Source organism: Brachyhypopomus gauderio, chromosome 16 (assembly GCF_052324685.1).
Source record: "Brachyhypopomus gauderio isolate BG-103 chromosome 16, BGAUD_0.2, whole genome shotgun sequence".
NCBI lineage: Eukaryota > Metazoa > Chordata > Actinopteri > Gymnotiformes > Hypopomidae > Brachyhypopomus > Brachyhypopomus gauderio.
In genome coordinates, this window is record NC_135226.1 from 9,670,069 (window position 1) to 9,687,667 (window position 17,599).

The following is a 17,599-nucleotide window of genomic DNA, read 5'->3' on the forward strand; positions in this document are numbered from 1 at the left end:
TATATATGTGAGTGTGTGTGTGTGTGTGTGTGTGCACACCTTCAGTCTCAGGCACACAGATCAATCATTACTCAAGACATTCTATCCATTAATAATAATAATAATAATACATTTTATTTAATGGCGCCTTTCAAGTCACTCAAGGTCACCTTACAACTCACATTAAAATAACAATAAACAGTAAACCCATACAGAGAATATATAAACAATCCATACAATAAAATAAACACAGTCAATTAAATGAATAAGCAATTTTAAAAATATGAGTTTTTAAAGCAGATTTAAACATTTAAAACATTCAGATTTAAACTTTAAACATTCTATCCAGAGGTACTTCATGTAAGGCGCTGGAGCAGATGGTGTACAGCTTGGTGTTTAGCTAAAGGAAGTACGCTCTGTCATGCCTTGTTCTTCACAAGTGCCTTTCTGTTGCTGTCCCTTTTGGCTTTCCAGTCAGCTGTTTTTGATGGTATTATAAACAACACTTTTGGATCCATCCTAATGAAGTGTTCCACGATTAAAGCTGCCATTGACATGTACACGTGTAATGTCTACCATAAGCTAGTTAACGACTAATTTTTGCTATGAATCTGATTTTCCAAAGAAAAAAGAAAATAAACAACTTAATCTTGAATGGAGTGGTTAATATTTACCAAATAGTAAACATTTACCCATAAGTGAAAACCTTCATATACTTCTGATTCTGTTTTCCATGCCTCTCTATATGTCATAAATGTCTTTTTAAATTCCTTGAGCATGCATCTTTCACACATTAGTGTTGTAATTATGTCCACCCACACGAGAGAACAAAGCCATGTGTGAGTACTGCATATGAAATCGTCCATGGATGATGACATCAGTGCTGTGTGCTGGAGCCATATGGAATTGCGCACTCTGTGATCGGCTGCTCTTCTCTGGGATGACATAAGCAGCTGTCTCAGCCACAGGTGACCCCACTGACCCTATTCCATGCTTAGTTCCAATTTGAGAAGGTAGCGGGTAGGTTTCAACTCTCTCTGTGGGATTAATATCATCGCTCTGACATGGGAGATGTAGTAGAGGTCAGATCTGTCATGACCATTGTCGTATACCTCAATATTCCCCAAAGGTATATTCCTAAACCAATTACTTACTGTAATCTTGAAGAAAATTATGAAAACAATAAACTATGTTAACTCCAAATCACATTTTCTCTAAATGTATTTATTTAACCATTAATGTGAAGCAATACATTTTGATGTGTTTTGATATGCTAAGGTGCAGCTTCTGCAGGATGCATGCACAATTTTGCTATATTCTCTTTTTTTAGTGTGTGTGTGTGTGTGTGTGTGTGTGTGTGTGTGTGTGTGTGTGTGTGTGTGTGTGTGAATGTGCTCATGCACGTGAACGTATGTGTGTGTCACCGAAGCTGCCGGGCTGCCATTGGTTGACTCGCATGCACTCGATCAGGATGTGTTGTTCCGTGGCTACAGACACACGCTCACACACACACGGGCAGAGAAGAGGTCTCCCTCCTAGCCAACCAACCTCCCATCATTCTGCAGCTGCGGTAAGTGCACCCAGCAAAAATAAAATTGCTTATTTTTAAAAATTGCCTAGAATGATGCTTTTGCAGCTTTGCTATACCACGCCGCATCTGTGCTGTCTCAGGGCCAGAGAGTGAGTAACTGTTCAGCTTGTGATGGACGCATCACCACAGCGCTGGGGCTCCCTCTCCTCACCATGGGGGAACAGTCGGCAGAACAGTGTGTAAGGAGCGCTATGCAAATGCTGTGTGTCTGTGGGAGGGGGCTGAGAAACCAGTGGACATAAAAAAAAGGTATTGTGTATGTGTGTGTGTGTGTGTGTGTGTGTGTGTGTGTGTGTGTGTGTGTGTGTGTGTGTGTGTGTACTTGCACATGCTGATCTTCATTCAAATGTGTGGGATGATGGTGAGAAAAAACAGCAAAGCTCAAATTTGTCAAGATCAACCAGCAAGGAGAGCAGTCATATACTGTCATATACTGCCATATACTGTCATATACTGTCATATACTGTCATATACTGCACGGACGTAATTTGGGGGGGGGGACGGGGGGGACATGTCCCCCCCACTTTTTCAAAAGCCGGTTTTGGTCCCCCGCAGTTTTTACGGTTAAAACCAAATATTTAAATAGCGATGAATCCATGTCCCCCCCACTTTTGAAATCAAAATTACGTCCATGATATACTGCCATATACTGCAATATGCTGCCATATGTTGTCATATACTGTCATATACTGCCAATATACTGCCATATACTGCGATATGCTGCCATACGCTGCCATACGCTGCCATATGCTGTCATATACTGTCATATACTGCCATATACTGCCATATACTGCCATATACTCTCATATACGGTCATATGCGGTCATATACTGTCATATAACCCTAACCCTTATTGCTTACTGTCTTCTGTTATCCTCCATGGTCCCCAGTCTTTAATATTCAGTGCAGTTCAGTGGTCCATGGTTATCAAATGGTTAGATCTAGTAATGCACAGGAGAGATGGACAGTGGAAAGATTTAGTCAAGGATCCTTTATTTAGTGTTTATTGGTTTTTTTGTATTAGAAATTTGGTTGGTTTGGTTCAAAACCAATCTGAATAAATACCTGGAGACTAAATACAGTTATAGTTATGTTTAGTAAAATGTTTCATTAATTCATTTGCTGAATGTAGTTTACTGTTTTTATGATGCTGATTATGCTTAAAAGTTCATAGGGAGGTTCAGTTCCCCATTTTCTTTAGTGGTCCATGACAGACCCATGGAAATGACAGCTTTGTTAAGCTTTATTGAGTTTTGTGGGATTCTGCCAACATTGGCAGAGGTTTAATTCCCAACCTGAAATGGAACCTCGTCTTTCTCCAAGCACAAAGCGACCTAACCCTTACTGTCAATCAAAGCGCAATTACCGGTGCCCTACAGGTCTTTGTCTCTGCCTACACGAAATAATGTGTTCCAGAGTGCATTTTCCCGTCATCAAAAAAGCCTTATCGCGAAGAGAGATGTGCGAACGACTTCACACAGAGAGTGACCTTGGTCAAAGAATCGACTTTAAACTGAATGCGCGTGGGCACGACAGAGTGTTCAATAGATGCGTTTAAAGAGTGTGGGCGCTCGGGGGCGAAACCAGGAGCTTCTGTTGGATGCTGCACTGCCGACGCGCTGAACGCTAAAGGGACGCGCGACAAGAGAGCAGGCTGTCTGCACATTTCTGAGAGGACCGCTCCACTTCACTCCTTGCACCTGCCGACTGATCGATAGACGACAAGAGGACTCCGCCGTGATCTCGAGAACTTGATCCCTCTCCTCATTCAAGTTCAACCATATGAATTACTCGCGACGCGTTGCCGCTTGGTTATCCGCACTGCCTTTTCATTTGCTTCGAGCATGTGCGTATTGCGGTAGATTGGAGATGATATCCGTTTGGCTGCTGTTTTTAAAGCTACTGGTAGGTACCGCGGTGCTAAAATGTTATTTATCTGTTGCATCGTTCCTTCTCTGGCAGATCTCTGCATGCGCGACGCACGGGGTCAGGCTGATATAGGCGCGCGTGCCAGCGCACACCCAGCACACTGGGCTGAATATCTGACGCTGTTCCCGTCAAGCCTCCGCGAAAGTGTGCAGTACCGATCCAGTCCAACATTCCTTATATTCAGTGTCACGATTCTGTCGTGAGGTGACAAACCGAAAAATTCCGTCAGCGCAATGTTCATTATGGTTCTGTTTTTACACGGTGCATCCGCTTTGACTATGAACACAGCAAATACGTATTTAAGATGACTAGACTCCTTTTAATATAACACCAATATTATTATGGACTTATTTGTACTTTTTGGCTGTCCTCAGTTGAGTTTGCTGTATCGAGCCTTCCAGATGTATCATCTGAATAAACATTAAGGGGACTGTTGGGGTTTGGATCACAACCCAGATTAACTCTGCTGGATTTGCACACCAACTAACACACAAGGGCGTCTTCGGTTCACTGAATGGGGAGCAATGATTGGCTAATGGAGAATGACATCACAATGGGAGCGCGCGTTGCACTGCCACAGTTCAATTTCCAAAAGCAGCGGGCCTTTTGGGGGGAGGAGGGAGGACACATATAATCAGTCTGCCAGAAGATTACGTGATGCCCTTTAAATTCAGTAACGGCAACAGATTTAGCCTATATTGTTGAACAAAATTTATTATAGAATAAAATATATATATATATATATATATATATATATATATATATATATATATATATATATATATATATATATATATATATATATATGTAAAATGTAAATGTGCCATATTTTGTCAATTGTGATTTTTACACCGCAATAATTTGTCCTCCACTTTTAACCCATCTGTGCAGTTAGAACACACACACACACTAGTGATTACTAGGGGGCTAAATATATATATATATATATGTATATATTGTCCCCCAAAGGGGAAATTGAGGTGTAACAGCAGCCACATATTATAAAAAACAGGACAATATTACCAATAATAATAATATATACTGTACAGGATTATACCTGAAAATGTACATGGTGTGCTTGTGTAATGAACTCTACAGGCTAGTTACAATATACTATACATTACCCTACAATATGTGCATGCTATTCATTGTAATTTTATTGTGAGCAGTTGTGGTTATAAAGCCTTACAGCTTCTAGGAGGAAGGATCTGCACTGACACTCCTTTGTGCATTCAGGATGTAATAGTCGGTCTCTGAACCAGCTCTCCAGTAATAGCTTCATGCATGGGGTGGGAGACCTGGTCCATCATTGATGTTAATTTGATTCAATTTTAATTTATGTTTATTTAATTTGAGGTTAGCCCATGTAAAACCAATGAAATTCACTAATTATGGAATGTCAGAGGCTTGCACTCTAAATGAACTAAAATATACTGCTAGGTTCACAGTTGTAGAGTTTTGTTTGTTTTTGTTTTCTTGTGAAATATAAGCAAAGTTGCTGGATGAGATCTTCATTTACTATGATAAATGTATTTATAACCAGTTCTTGCTGTTTCAATGTCACATAAAAACTGACTCAGCAAACATGTTTCTGAACAAAATAGAGTTGAAGAGTACTCTTTGTGGTCATCCATTTTGTTTCTTTGAATCACGATAGTCCTTACAGCCTTTGCATTTCTTATAAATGTAGTGTTATGTTGGCCACTTCTGTGATAGCAAATGCTGAATGACAGGTCATGAAATTAATCATCCCAGATAAGATTGTAACTCGAGATAAGACTGTAAACCATGACAGGTCAGTGGTGGGAAGCCTAAAACAATGCAAGTGAAAGAAGTGGAAGAAAGAAAAGTGGAAGATTACTTGTATTTATGTTTGTAGAATCAATGTTTGTGGTTAAGGAGGAGTGGTCTATGCAGCTAATTAAAGCACTGGAGCCTGCATGTAAATTACAAATGTGAACAGTGTAAACAGAAGCATCTTGAAGCATTTGGCAACGTATTTATGTGAAGCTTCCGTGCAGCTTTTCCATGTGAACTCACATCACTTCAACATCGCCATTGTGTCCTTTCTACATCTTTTCAGATTGCGACACAGCTGTGACATTTTGAACATTTGAGGACAGTTTATGTTTCCTTATGTTCTCACATTTAGCTTTCATGCCCAGTTAGCTTTGTGGCTATTTAATCAACATTTAATGTGAGGTCTTATCCCACTTGGAGATATTTCCATGCTTGTTTTCGAAAGTTGTCTTGTGGTGATTTGCCCAGTCAAAAATTTCCATCCACCCTCCCTGTCTTATGGCATGACGAGTGGGGCAGCTCAGTGGGATTAAAGTGACGTGGTGCAATTTCACTAAAATGGCATAACACCACACACCTACTTAACCCCTCATCAAGTTATTCTCAAACCCCTGGTTGTCATAGTGAAGGGGAGGGGCATGCTATTCTGTTATAGTTTTGATGTTATACATTTGCCCCATTTGTGCATCTCTCTGATTCTAAATAAATCCTTGTCAATCCAATTTTCATAGCGAGCCACTGCTGGTGTGAAAAGACCAAATGGGAGTGAAATAAACGAAGGCAGAAAAGACTCTTTAAATCAACAGCAAAAAGAGCAAGAATACTTAACTGAGGCTGTCACCATGGAGACTGGCGAGCTTTCAGAAAAGGCTGATGTAAAAGACTGTAAAACAGATCTTGAGGATGCAAAAGAGGAGAAGAGTCAGCAGGGCAGTGGGGATGAGGTAGACTGCAACGACACAGATCATCTCCAATGTCGCAATACCGAGGAGAGCGGCTCCCCAATCGCACAGGAGCACAAAGCCAGTGGCACGCCTGGCCAATCGGAGAGTCCCAGTGAAACGGACGGAAGCACAGACCCTCGGGAGGACACCATGGTAAAGGAGACGGAGACAGAGGCAGCAGGTCTCAGAGAACGTTCGCCTCCTCCAGAGCCTGACGCAGAGCGGAGAGGCCAGAGCCACCCGCTGGAAAGAGAAGACAGCCATCCATGTGCTCTCGGCGTCGAGGAGTCAGAGCAGGAAGAACTACAGGAGTGGCCCAAAATAGTGCCAGAGTCCATGCTGGGGCAGCACATCACAGGTTTAGCTGTATCTGATGTTTCCACAGAATTATGCCACGAGAGTGAGCGAGATGATCTGAGTGAGTGTCTGCAGGTGGAGATGGCTATCGTTTCCTCAGACAGCGAGGCTGAAGAGCAGTGGAAGTCCGTGTTTTCTCGTGTCGTCGACGAAGAGGAAAGCAGCGATATTCTAAGACCAGATACACCACATGACAATGAAGAGGCAAGCGACCAAAGCCATGAAGCCAAGGAACATAGTAACACCCTAGATTTGCAGGCCAAATCCGAGGCTGAAGACAAAGATTTAGTAACAACAACAGAGAGCGATATTCTGGAGCGACCTGATAGTCCCACCGAATGCGAGTCAGAAGACAACCAGTATGAGATGTCCGTGCACTACAGCAGCTTGTCTAAGATCCCAGGGGATGAGGAGGACCTCACCCAGAGTGTCAGGCACGGCCTGCAGCGATTGTCTGCATCGACCTCCGAGCTGGACAGGGAGTTGCCGCAGGATCGCAGTGTAAGTGAGGAGTCGAAGAGCGAGAACGTCAGCTCAGAGCACCTGGACTTCAGGACAACCAGGCAGCAGTGGAGGAAGATGGAGGAGCAGAGCAAGACCGAGTCGCGCCAGCCCGCTGCCAGGCACAGCGCCTGCCAGCGTGCACACAGCTCCATGTACACACCCGTGCGCAACTTGGAGCGTCCCAAACGTGACCTGGACCCAGAAGGCCTAAGCCTTGGCGATTACCAGCACACTCAGTTCAGCCCATGCTCTGAGGACTCAGGACTAGATGACACAAGCTACAGGTCTCCGTATGACGAATCAGAGACCCCAGTCGAGAGGGCAATACGCGAGACTATGGAACGAGAGGAAAGTTTCCGGCGGGAGCGAGCCATGTCAAGGCCGTCCTCTGGTGACACCATCCAGGGCAAACCCAAATCACTCACTGTCTTGACAGGCAAGTCAGACCCAGAGGAGAGACGGAGGATATACAACACACCGGAGGACAGGTGCAGGTCACAGAGATCCCCCAGCGCCAGAACACCAACCTTCTCCATCACTGCTTCGCCATCATCGCGACCGACTTACCACGAGATGGTGGCAAACAATGTCATCATACTTGAGCCAGATTCGCATCCTGCAAGCCCCAGGCACAGGGGGAAAGTCCTGCTCTCACCCACCTCGAACAGGTGCGCCGAATGGCCCTCGGACATGTCCAACGTTATCATACTGGAAACCTCCAACCTCATTATCCGCAGTGCCTCGGAGTTCTGCCTGAACACCTTGTGCCAGGAGCCCCAGGAGAGCACGTTCCACAACAATCCCTTCTTCAAGCTGAGATCACGCAGCACCCAGTCGCTGGTGGACCAGGAGATCAAGGTGGTAAAGCAGAGAGAGGAGGAGTTCAGGAAGCAGAGGGCACAGCTGTATGCCCGAGAGAAGTACGATACCATCCTAGTGTCTCCTAACTTACTCTCACAGCAGAGATTCACCTATGACAAATCAGGTATGTTGCACAATTATTCTATTCATTATCCTATGACTGTTAATGTTATCATTTTCAAATATTACAGCATTTAGTTATTGCAGTTTGCCAAAATATTTTTTCCCAAATCAACTATTCAAAGCTATTCATAAAGGAGCAAAACAGAAAATGTCTTTTGAACTATTTCCACTTAGTATTTTTGTGTTGTGAAAAATGCCAGCTATTCACACTCTAATTAATAATTTCATATACAGAAGTTATTCCTTGTAATAAAAACAATATTAATTAAAGCCAATTATCTTATTTTTAGTGATTCTTGCAAAGCCCCAATTGACTTTTTAGCCATTTAGACCCCTAAGCGTTACGACCGTCAAAGAGTCCAGCATGTGGAGGTCGTTATTTTATGTTTGTCTTTTTGAAGGAGTGTTACCAACAAAATGCAAGTCCTCCCCATCCTCCCCCTCCAAGATACGCAAAATGGACCGTTCCGCCTTGTCATGTGATCAGAAGGTATATTACATGCTTACATACAACAAATAATATTCAATGCTTTTTTTCTTTGAGGTTATGTTGTGTGCTAATGGGTGTAATCAGTTCAACTTGATACAGATTCCAGCACCTCACAGATTATTGGTTTTGTTGTATGCTGACATATTTCATAAATGCATGTAGCAAGGCACCATGATCAAATAACATGAGAGAAATAACACGAGAAATACCCAAAGAAATAATTCATTATTTCCCCAATAAGGACATGCCTTGCTCAGTCAGACCGATTCCACCCAGACTAAGCTAAGTTAGCATATGCTAATGGAAAAGGCCTGAGAGCAGTGCTGGACTTACGCCCCACGGCAGGTTAACACTCCCGGCTCCTGCCAACAGCGCACGCCTACTGACTCCCAACCACCTTTGCTATTGAACTGTACACATTTCACCTTAAAACTGCCCACAGGACGTAGTTTCACATATGAAAATGTCTCCTGTAGTTCCCCGAAGCCGCTCACACAGGGGGGAGGCGGAAGAGTGCGCTGGTGCAGAGATGGGAGGCGGGGATCTTCGCCAATCACCAGTAACAGGACTGAACTGAACACATTCTGCTACTCAGAATTCAGCTGCATAAAGTGTTCAGTATGTGGACGGCGTTTCATTGCGCAGAGGTGAGTGTTGAGATGTGAGAGGTTAATGCTGATGTGCTGACTGTTTAACGCATTTTGATGTATTGTTTTAAGTCAAATGAAAAAAAAAATCCTCTGTTATTTTCATACTATATTTTCTCCTGAGTACATTTTGTAATATGACTCTAAGCACAGTTTATAAAATGAATCTGTGATCTGAAAAAGAAAAACAAATTGTATTATTCCAATTTCAAAATCTGCATTTGAATAATTGATGTAAAGATGTTAATAATGATTCTGTAAGTTTAGCCTATACATATGTCCACAAGTGACTTCACTGATGGAACGCAAAACATAGTCAAAAGCCAATTTAATGATCCAATTCACAGAATTACATATTTATTTGAAGGAGTAAACAAAGGTTCATGCACATTAACCTGACAAATGTGACTGCTTTTGAAATGCAAAAACCCAAGTTAGGTTTGGCTTCTTTTTTTTATGTTGATCCATTTAATCTTGAGATGTAAACTTGCGCATATTGCACTAAGTGTTTTGTTTGGTGAACTGTTTCAACATTGTTGTTTTCAGACATGATTATTGCCTGCTAAATATGACAAAGCGTTTATTCTTGTGAGCAAATAACTTCAGAATAAGACTACATGTAGATATTCATATCTACATTATTATCTACATTATCATTATTATTTAGTTTGTGGCAGGTGGTCATTTAATGCTCAACTGATAATTTTAATTTACAGTATCTTCCCAATAAAGCATATTAAATTATCCTTGAAATAAAGAGATATCAGTTACTGAAAATGATTTGTTGTCATACATTTAAGATCCTTCTTCATCATTACCTCTTGTGGTTCTGGGACATCTGTCATATAGTGCTTATGGAGCATATGAGAGAGATACACAGCACTGTGTTCCCAGCAACAAAAAGTGAAAAGACAACAAGTTTGGACCTGGTACCCTGTGGGAGTGGAACACGGGTCAGAATCACCTCCCCTACATGCACCTCATAAAATTAAACTGGGAGTCCAGAGCCCACAGGCTGACTGAGTTTGTAGTATTGCATGTTTTCAGCTGCACTTACATTGCTGATCTAACTTGAGTCAAATTTAAGGGCAAATCGGTAAAATTTCCTGTTACAACATTTGTTTACTTACCCATTTGCACCTGGCGGAAGGATCAGGGAGAATTGCATGTTCATCAGGAGATTCACTACCTACAGAGAGAAAATGTAACCTGATGACTTGTTAAAAGCATTCTGAGCGATAAATTCTACTAGGCGGTCTGTGTTCAGCACTGTGCTAACCTCGCTGAAAAAGACCTCTGTGTATTGCCAGGATTAGCTTTGAAAAGGCCATCCAAACGATAAAACAAGAGAGAATCACAGTGGAACTGTGGAAGGGGAGACGGAGAGATTGCTGTTGCATGCCCACAAACATGGCCGCCACTGCAGAGAAAGACATTTCCACATTGCAGGAAGCGTTGCTGATCCAGCTGCAAATGCATGTGAATGACGCATGTTTTTCACACTTAAGACAAATTTTCAAAACAAAGTTCACCTGCAAAAACCTCTGCTGCATTTCCCACACCCCAGTGTAGCCATCTGAAAATCCACCTGCTGAAGAAATACATGGGGCTGTCATGGCACCTGCTCTAAATTAACTCAATGCAGGCTGTTGGACGCAAAAACTCAACGTAACTTTGGTCAGTAACATGTATTCACAGAGAAGAGCCACTATAAATTTTAAACATTGGTTGTTTAAGGTTCAACTCGTCTAAGGGTTAAAGACAGACGAGGATAAGTGTCAAGCTCGGGTGTCAAGTTCAAAGGTCAGCAGTATAATGCGTTCTGTACGTATGTGATTAGCATGTACCGTGATGAGTCTGGTGCTGGTCTGAGAGCAGCCATGATTGGCTGAACGACACTGAGAGCCATGACGATCCAGCCCAAAACCACATGAACAGCAGCTTCCTGTGCAGGACAGACCGCGTCATCCAAAACATACATACATGTAGATGTTTGCAGACTTGGTACAGTTCTTTCTTCATGACCTATATATTAGAAACCCAACAGCAAGGTTCTAGAAATGGTTTGAAAAATTAAAGAAATGTAGGTGAACTCATTGTTAGGTTACTTAAATTCACATTCAGCCAACTGAATCAGGCATAGGATGACATCTCGTTTTCCAGGGAGAGTCCCCGCATTTAGTGGCCTATCCACAAACGGCGCTATCCCCACACATGTCAAACTGGGACCTAAAAATACCCTGTGAAGTTCTAAGAAAGACCTGGAAGACGTCTCGCGTTGTGCTTATTTTGGCCAGCAGAGGGGGCTGGCTGCTTCTATCTACTAAGAAAGCTGATGTGTAAAATGTATTTGCTAAGCCAACTTCACCACATACATTTACAAATAGTGCATTTTTCTATTGGTTAACTTGGTCATCTTCATATGACACACAGCATATGTTGATAGCAGCTTGTTTCCCTGAACTGAAACTTGCCCTGGGGTGTGTTTGGGGTCTAGCTGTTGGGCTAAAGCCACGAGTGTTTTTTTTATATCCATGGATCCCTTTTTACTGCCAAAGTATTTATTATGAATATGAATTATGGCTCATACAGCCACCGAATCTTTTGTGGTAAACCTCTTCGCTTCTTTCCTGCCAATGTTGCTAGACACTTAGCGACTTTGTTTCTGAAAAGTGATGAGTGACTAACCTCACGACAGGGAAAGCAATAAATATAAATCTGCTATAGGACTACTGCAGTTTATTATCACCATGCTGCTCAGAGTGACATGAACAGTCGGGACTCGACAGTCTCTCCTCACACTGTGCTCACGCAGGAAGGCAGGCGGGAATGAGTTGCTATGGTTACGGGGAATAGCAGCAGGTGATCATGTGTGAGGTGGCGCTGAAATTTCATAATTTAACATATGATTTGTTTACCAGGCATACAGAATAATGTTGGATGCCATGGTCATGTATTATACAAACTGTAGATACATGGGGACTTTGTCTGAACAAAAAGTCAAAATACATGAAACGGTATTGATCATTTTTATTTCATAGATAAAACATACTGGATATATTAATGATATATTAATGGCCAACCTGAGCAGTTTCTGGTTTTCATTTCAGAAATCTAGTGACCTTAATAAATCATTGATTCTGAGTAAACTAGAGCCCTCTGCTGGTCTGATGTGGTGGTACAGGCGTTGGAGTCTTATTCTGCCTTTTATTCACTCTGTTCATTGTTACCCTATAAGACAGGGGTGGCTTATATATATATGGAGTACGATGGGCTTTTTTTCCACCCAAAGCTGGAGAGCCACATTCTTATTGGCCAACCGCGTGTTGACAACACTACTCAGCCCAATCCACAATCAGTCCACATTTGTGTTCTAACCTAGCTTCCAGTACATCTGTACAATGTACAGATTCAGTATTTTTAATAGTGTTGTTCTGGGACTGGGACTTAGGAAAGAACAAAAATGTCTGTTGGGCTCGGAGCACTTGTTTGTGAAACCACTCCATGAATATTCACAGCAACGTAATTCACGGTCTTATGAGGCGAGTACAGTGACCTCACCGTGCTGCAGCCTCTTCTGTAGATGAAAGGCAGAATGAAGCCAGTAGTCGTGAGCACAGTCATCAGCAACATGAGTCCGCGGTGCACCTGGACAAACACACTCCTTAAGACACACCACCACCCAAGCATAGTAATGATGGCAATGACAGGGAATCAAAAATAGTTGTATTCATGACTAATGCAAGCACATCACTATTACAGATCATTTAGAGTTTGTTCTAGTACCTGGAACCAGACTTTTTGTCCAAACAGGGTCTTTTCAGGCCAATCTGGCTTGAAGAAGCCAGCAAAGAAGATGGCTGTGCTGGCAACCTCCATCCAAGCCAGCAGCATGAGAACACCTGGAACATTTAGCAGAGCAGATAGACCCAGCAGCCCACATTACCCAACCTGCCCCTGGATTAGCTGAAACTGCACAGATTAGGTGATTACCAGCTCCCACCAGGGCTCAACTCACTGGCTAATTACCAGGCCTTTAATGAGGTGGAAATGAAGCTGTTAGAGTGGGGTACATGAATAGTACATGGGTGCTCTTCACCCAGGGAGGAGTGCCTTACATTCCCAGACATGCTCTTAGTATCAGTAGAAGAGTTTTACTGTAGAAGTGTGTCACTGTAAGTGTAGAGTGTTTTCAGCCTTGTGGATTTTGAACTTTGGCAAATCCCTCAAATGGCATATATTATTTATGGTGACCTACACATCTAACAAAAATTCTGCCAGAGATTTTATATCCCTCTGTGCTGGAGTGGTGAAGAATTGCTTACCGTGATACTTCATGATCAAGGGTGAGTGTGATCCCAGCACAATCTCCGGCGAGGCGGTAATGACATGTGGCTGATCTGATATGAGCGGCTGACGCTCGTGTTTATTGATGTGACCTGAGAGCCGGACGCAGACGTGAATTAGTGTGCAGATACTGCTGTGTTATCACACCCTTCACCACATGCCTCGTGAACCAGGAATCAACAGCAATTACACCTGCCAACACAGGACTATCTGCACAAATGAAAAATGGACCATATGCAGGAAAACTGTCCTAAATGAAGAGATGGCTCATATAATTAAGCATGACCAAAGCAACTTACAACACATGATACATAGGTTGTATTGCTCGTGTTGCAATGGAAGTGTGCCTGTTGACATAAAGAACATAGTTGTATTTTACAGTTTGTGCACCCATTGACCCAAGTGGATTACCCTTGACATACTATATGTACGACTGGCTTGAGGTGATATACCTGAGCTCTCCGGATCTTTCTAATCATTTAGGAAGTGTATGATTGCAAGAGGATGTCATAAAAGGACTTTTACAGATTTATGGTGTCAGTTAATTTGGACCACTTCACTTGGGCAATCAAAACAGAACCTTAACACAAAAAGTGCAATTCATTCTTTAACAACGAGTATGAGAATGCACGCTCAGCAGGAAGGTTAAACAGCAACGCCGGACTGGGCGTCCGAGCCATGCTCACCACGCTGCGCGGTGCCCTGGGCGAGGAACAGGATATGCGGGCGGGCGAGGCTGAAGCGCTGCGGGTCCTCCGGGACGTCCACGGCCCTACGGAAGCTGCACTGGATCAGTCCTCCGGCCAGCCTCCAGCTCACGTCACGGAGCACAGACTGCACAAGGGAAGCCCAGTCATCCTACTGGAATTCTGCTCAGTCTCGGACCTCAAATATTCTGCTCATTTATTCAGATTTTCCTGATTGCAAACACCTGACACCAGCTACCAGTCAACACGCCCTTCTGTCTGCCCTGTCTTTTTTTGAGAGGACAGAGAACACTGTAGTATCTGCTGCAATCTGACCACTACACACAGTGCAACATCTTATCATGTCATTTATGAAGCATTCTGTTTTGCTGACCTGACACTTTCCTGGTAGGACTCAATTTTCCCAAAGTCACACTAAGACATAGTTGTGTAAGCAGACCACCATAATATGTAGGACTCACCTTTTCAGCAGCCTCTGGGTAGCCCCTGCCTGTCGTGTATGCTGCTTCCGCACGTACACGGCCGCCATCATTCACGCACAGATAAACGTCATCGTCTCCCTGCGCCGGAGACATGCTCGATAAGGGACCTTCAACTATGTACAAAAAAAAAGTGTGTTTGCTGTCCCGTGCGTACACGCCTTCCTACCTACCATCCACTTATCCTGAGACAGGGCGAAGGACACGTAGCCCGTCGCAGGCCCGCTCAACTCGAACCGCACGCTCTGGCCCTCCGCGCGGTACGACAGGAAGAAGCAGTCAGGGTCTACGGCGGGGTCACAGCCAGCCGGGTCCAGCAGGCAGGATTTCCAAACGCCACAGCCCTCTGAGCTGAACTGTTTGGGGGATGGAGGCGGGAGATGGAGTGATGGGGGGCAGTGAATGGGAAGATCTTTGGATGGGTGCTGATCTGACACCATGTAAGAGCCGACGGGCTCACCGGCTGCAGCAGCGCGGCTGTGGTTTCAGGGGCGGAGCTTGTGGAACCGGTAGATGGGATTGGAGGTGGGGTCACTCCACTTTGAGTAATGACTGGACTGGGTATCTTGATCCAGAAATGACTGTAATGAGCCACTACAGTTGCTCTGAATTCACAGGTAACATACCATGGATACATATACAGAGAAAGAGAGAGAGAGATGACACTGCAAATCAGATTCATAATGAAACAGTTTTTGCCAAAGTGGTGAGATAATATTCTAGGTAAATGCTTTGGATGCATAAAAAGTGTTCAAGTACTCACAGAAAGTGAACAGCTGGAGGTGCAGCACTCGGTGCAGCCCAGACAACACTCACTTCAGTCTTCCTGGCCTCGCTGGTGTGGCTAACACCTGATCCCTGTGCAAATTTGCGTTAAAATGCCTGAAATGTCAGTGTCATGACAGCAGGTCTATACACAACCCCAAATATGCAAACAATCACATATAGTATAGGTCTCCATGCAAATTCATGACTGTAAGTAATTACAGCATAGAGTCTGACCTCAGGTTGAATTATGAATGATTATGACTTGAACCTGAATGTTGTGGCATGGCAAAAGTTGACTATTGTCAGGGCTGAGCAGGATGAAGGAGCCCACAGCAGGTCCGTCTACACTTCTGGCGTCTCTGGCTTCGATCAGAAAGCCTTCAAAGGGTTTGCTCCCCGACAGGGTGACTGGGTACATCGTTGTGGAATTTAATTAGGCACATTTTCGCCCCACACTGTAACAATAATTTAGCTAAATGATTTGAAGCCTCCTGCCTCCAATCGGTGCCACACCAATGAAGGTGAGCTGGCATTGACAAAGAACTTCAAACATGCCCCACCAGTGTGATTCCCAGCACTTCACTGAGTTCACTGGCATATTTAAATACAAAACACACAAAAATATCCTCCACTCCACATTTTGGGTGCATACTACATTCAGGGATAGCATGATTTTCATTCACCTGATGCATATAAATTTGCCTAAAGTAAGCGTCTTGTCAAACAACAGTGTTAATGTCTCAGGTTATACCAAGGCGATATGGGTCAGAATCAACAGCACCTGGTACCGTTCTACCTTGAAGGCTTACTGTGTCAGTTTTAAAGTATTATTTTGCAGAGAGTAAGAAACAGAACAGATGAACAGAGAACAGAATTAGAACAAAATTAAAACAGAATTAAAACAGAGTTTTCGAGAGAAGCGGAAAACAAGGAACAGACGCTGGAACAGAAGAACAGTCATCACCAGCGCAGCTTCAAACTGCCTGACCTGCCAGGGTCAAAGGTCAAGGACAGGGAAATGTTCAAATGTATATTGTTCAAAATATGGAGCTGGATAGGGTGGAGAAGTGAGAGGCATTATATAACGTATGCACAGCTTTATGACAATATTGTATATTATATATAAATTGATATGTCCTTATAATCATGAATTAAGTTATAGCATATGGCTTTCTGTTTATTTCAGTCTAGGCTTTATATTTCATTGAAAATTTTTTGCTTATTTATTTATTTTAACCATTTTAGAAGTCATTTTATAATCTGAAAAGCGTCTGGATTTTGCAGTTTCCACAAAGCTTGTCTGACATATCTAAAGTCAATATACATATCTTGCAGACATTGACTGTTGTGACATGACACTAGACTAATGAACAGCATGGCTAGCTTAATCAGATTTGCCTTTTGAGGCATGGGACAACCTCTGTCTATAGCAGCCAAGCCCAGTGATAATAGAGTTACCTTGAACGTGATCTCCAGGACTGAATTTGCTGGTATCTACAGTCAGAGAGTATGGGCTGGTAGTAGTGTTTGGTTCACCTCCATGCCGGGGCACCATGCTCTCACACGACTTTTCCACTTTTCCGTTTCTGTAGCCTGTGACGGATGCCAGGATAGCAAAAGACAGCAAAGCTGTCCTCATAGTTGCCGCCATTGGAAAGGTTCTTCCAAATTTTCTGAACAAGAAAATTGTTATTTTCTTATTGTTAACACAATAGTGTTTGGATATTCTACACTCTGTGCCACAGAATGCAACAGAAAAAGCTCAATTTAAGACATTTGGGGAAAAAAAAATTATGTGTTCTTTCCAGTGCAATTTCAATAATTTGGATATACTGTGCTTAAAAACATAAAAAATTATGTGAGATTTCAGAGATGTGAACTCACCTTACAGATGCAGATACCTGTGTCTTCATGTACTCTGCACAGGTGTAGCTCTGGGGGTTAATAACAGTGGCTGTACACGCAAAGGGCGGGGCTTATTTTTCCTGTACTTGATATGGGTGCTACGTCAGACTGGATACATAAAAAAATATTAATTATGAAATTTACAAATTTTTGGCCACTGTGATTACC

At 43.0% G+C, this 17,599-nt stretch overlaps 2 protein-coding genes across 4 annotated transcripts; one reads left to right on the top strand and one right to left on the bottom strand.

The window, feature by feature from the left end:
- The first annotated feature begins 64 nt into the window (after positions 1–64).
- On the top strand, positions 65–9,936 carry LOC143478441 (uncharacterized). Of its 3 annotated transcripts, XM_076977404.1 has the most exons (6): positions 65–947; positions 1,409–1,549; positions 1,651–1,749; positions 6,031–8,089; positions 8,490–8,578; positions 9,055–9,936. In XM_076977404.1, the coding sequence occupies exons 2-6, from the start codon at positions 1,436–1,438 to the stop codon at positions 9,139–9,141; spliced, it is 2,448 nt and encodes an 815-aa protein (XP_076833519.1). In that variant the 5' UTR covers positions 65–947; positions 1,409–1,435; the 3' UTR covers positions 9,142–9,936. The 3 variants fall into 3 exon arrangements, with proteins under 3 accessions (XP_076833519.1, XP_076833521.1, XP_076833520.1); XM_076977406.1 differs by lacking the exon at positions 65–947 and having other exon boundaries at positions 1,391–1,549; positions 1,651–1,819; positions 9,055–9,931; XM_076977405.1 differs by lacking the exons at positions 65–947; positions 1,409–1,549; positions 1,651–1,749 and adding an exon at positions 2,915–3,475 and having other exon boundaries at positions 9,055–9,933.
- Positions 9,553–17,527, bottom strand: frrs1a (ferric-chelate reductase 1a). The gene is made up of 16 exons (XM_076977407.1): positions 17,411–17,527; positions 16,985–17,199; positions 15,795–15,934; positions 15,522–15,616; positions 15,219–15,363; positions 14,932–15,114; positions 14,741–14,839; positions 14,259–14,406; positions 13,551–13,664; positions 13,012–13,127; positions 12,787–12,873; positions 11,073–11,170; positions 10,758–10,816; positions 10,505–10,645; positions 10,356–10,414; positions 9,553–10,159 (listed from the first exon to the last, which is right to left on the bottom strand). Exons 1-16 carry the CDS (start codon positions 17,437–17,439, stop codon positions 10,067–10,069), a joined length of 1,821 nt encoding a protein of 606 aa, XP_076833522.1. The 5' UTR covers positions 17,440–17,527; the 3' UTR covers positions 9,553–10,066.
- Positions 17,528–17,599: the final 72 nt, after the last annotated feature.

Excerpts from the sequence above, each read along its gene's own strand:
- LOC143478441 (XM_076977404.1), top strand. The coding sequence starts at position 1,436 with ATGCACTCGATCAGGATGTGTTGTTCCGTGGCTACAGACACACGCTCA. Across the intron at positions 1,550-1,650 it reads CCCATCATTCTGCAGCTGCG|GGCCAGAGAGTGAGTAACTG; the intron begins GTAAGTGCACCC and ends GTGCTGTCTCAG. Across the intron at positions 1,750-6,030 it reads AACAGTCGGCAGAACAGTGT|CGAGCCACTGCTGGTGTGAA; the intron begins GTAAGGAGCGCT and ends CAATTTTCATAG.
- frrs1a (XM_076977407.1), bottom strand. The coding sequence starts at position 17,439 with ATGAAGACACAGGTATCTGCATCTGTAAG. Across the intron at positions 15,617-15,794 it reads TGCCATGCCACAACATTCAG|GGATCAGGTGTTAGCCACAC; the intron begins GTTCAAGTCATA and ends AAATTTGCACAG. Across the intron at positions 10,817-11,072 it reads CCAGCACCAGACTCATCACG|CAGGTGGATTTTCAGATGGC; the intron begins GTACATGCTAAT and ends GTATTTCTTCAG.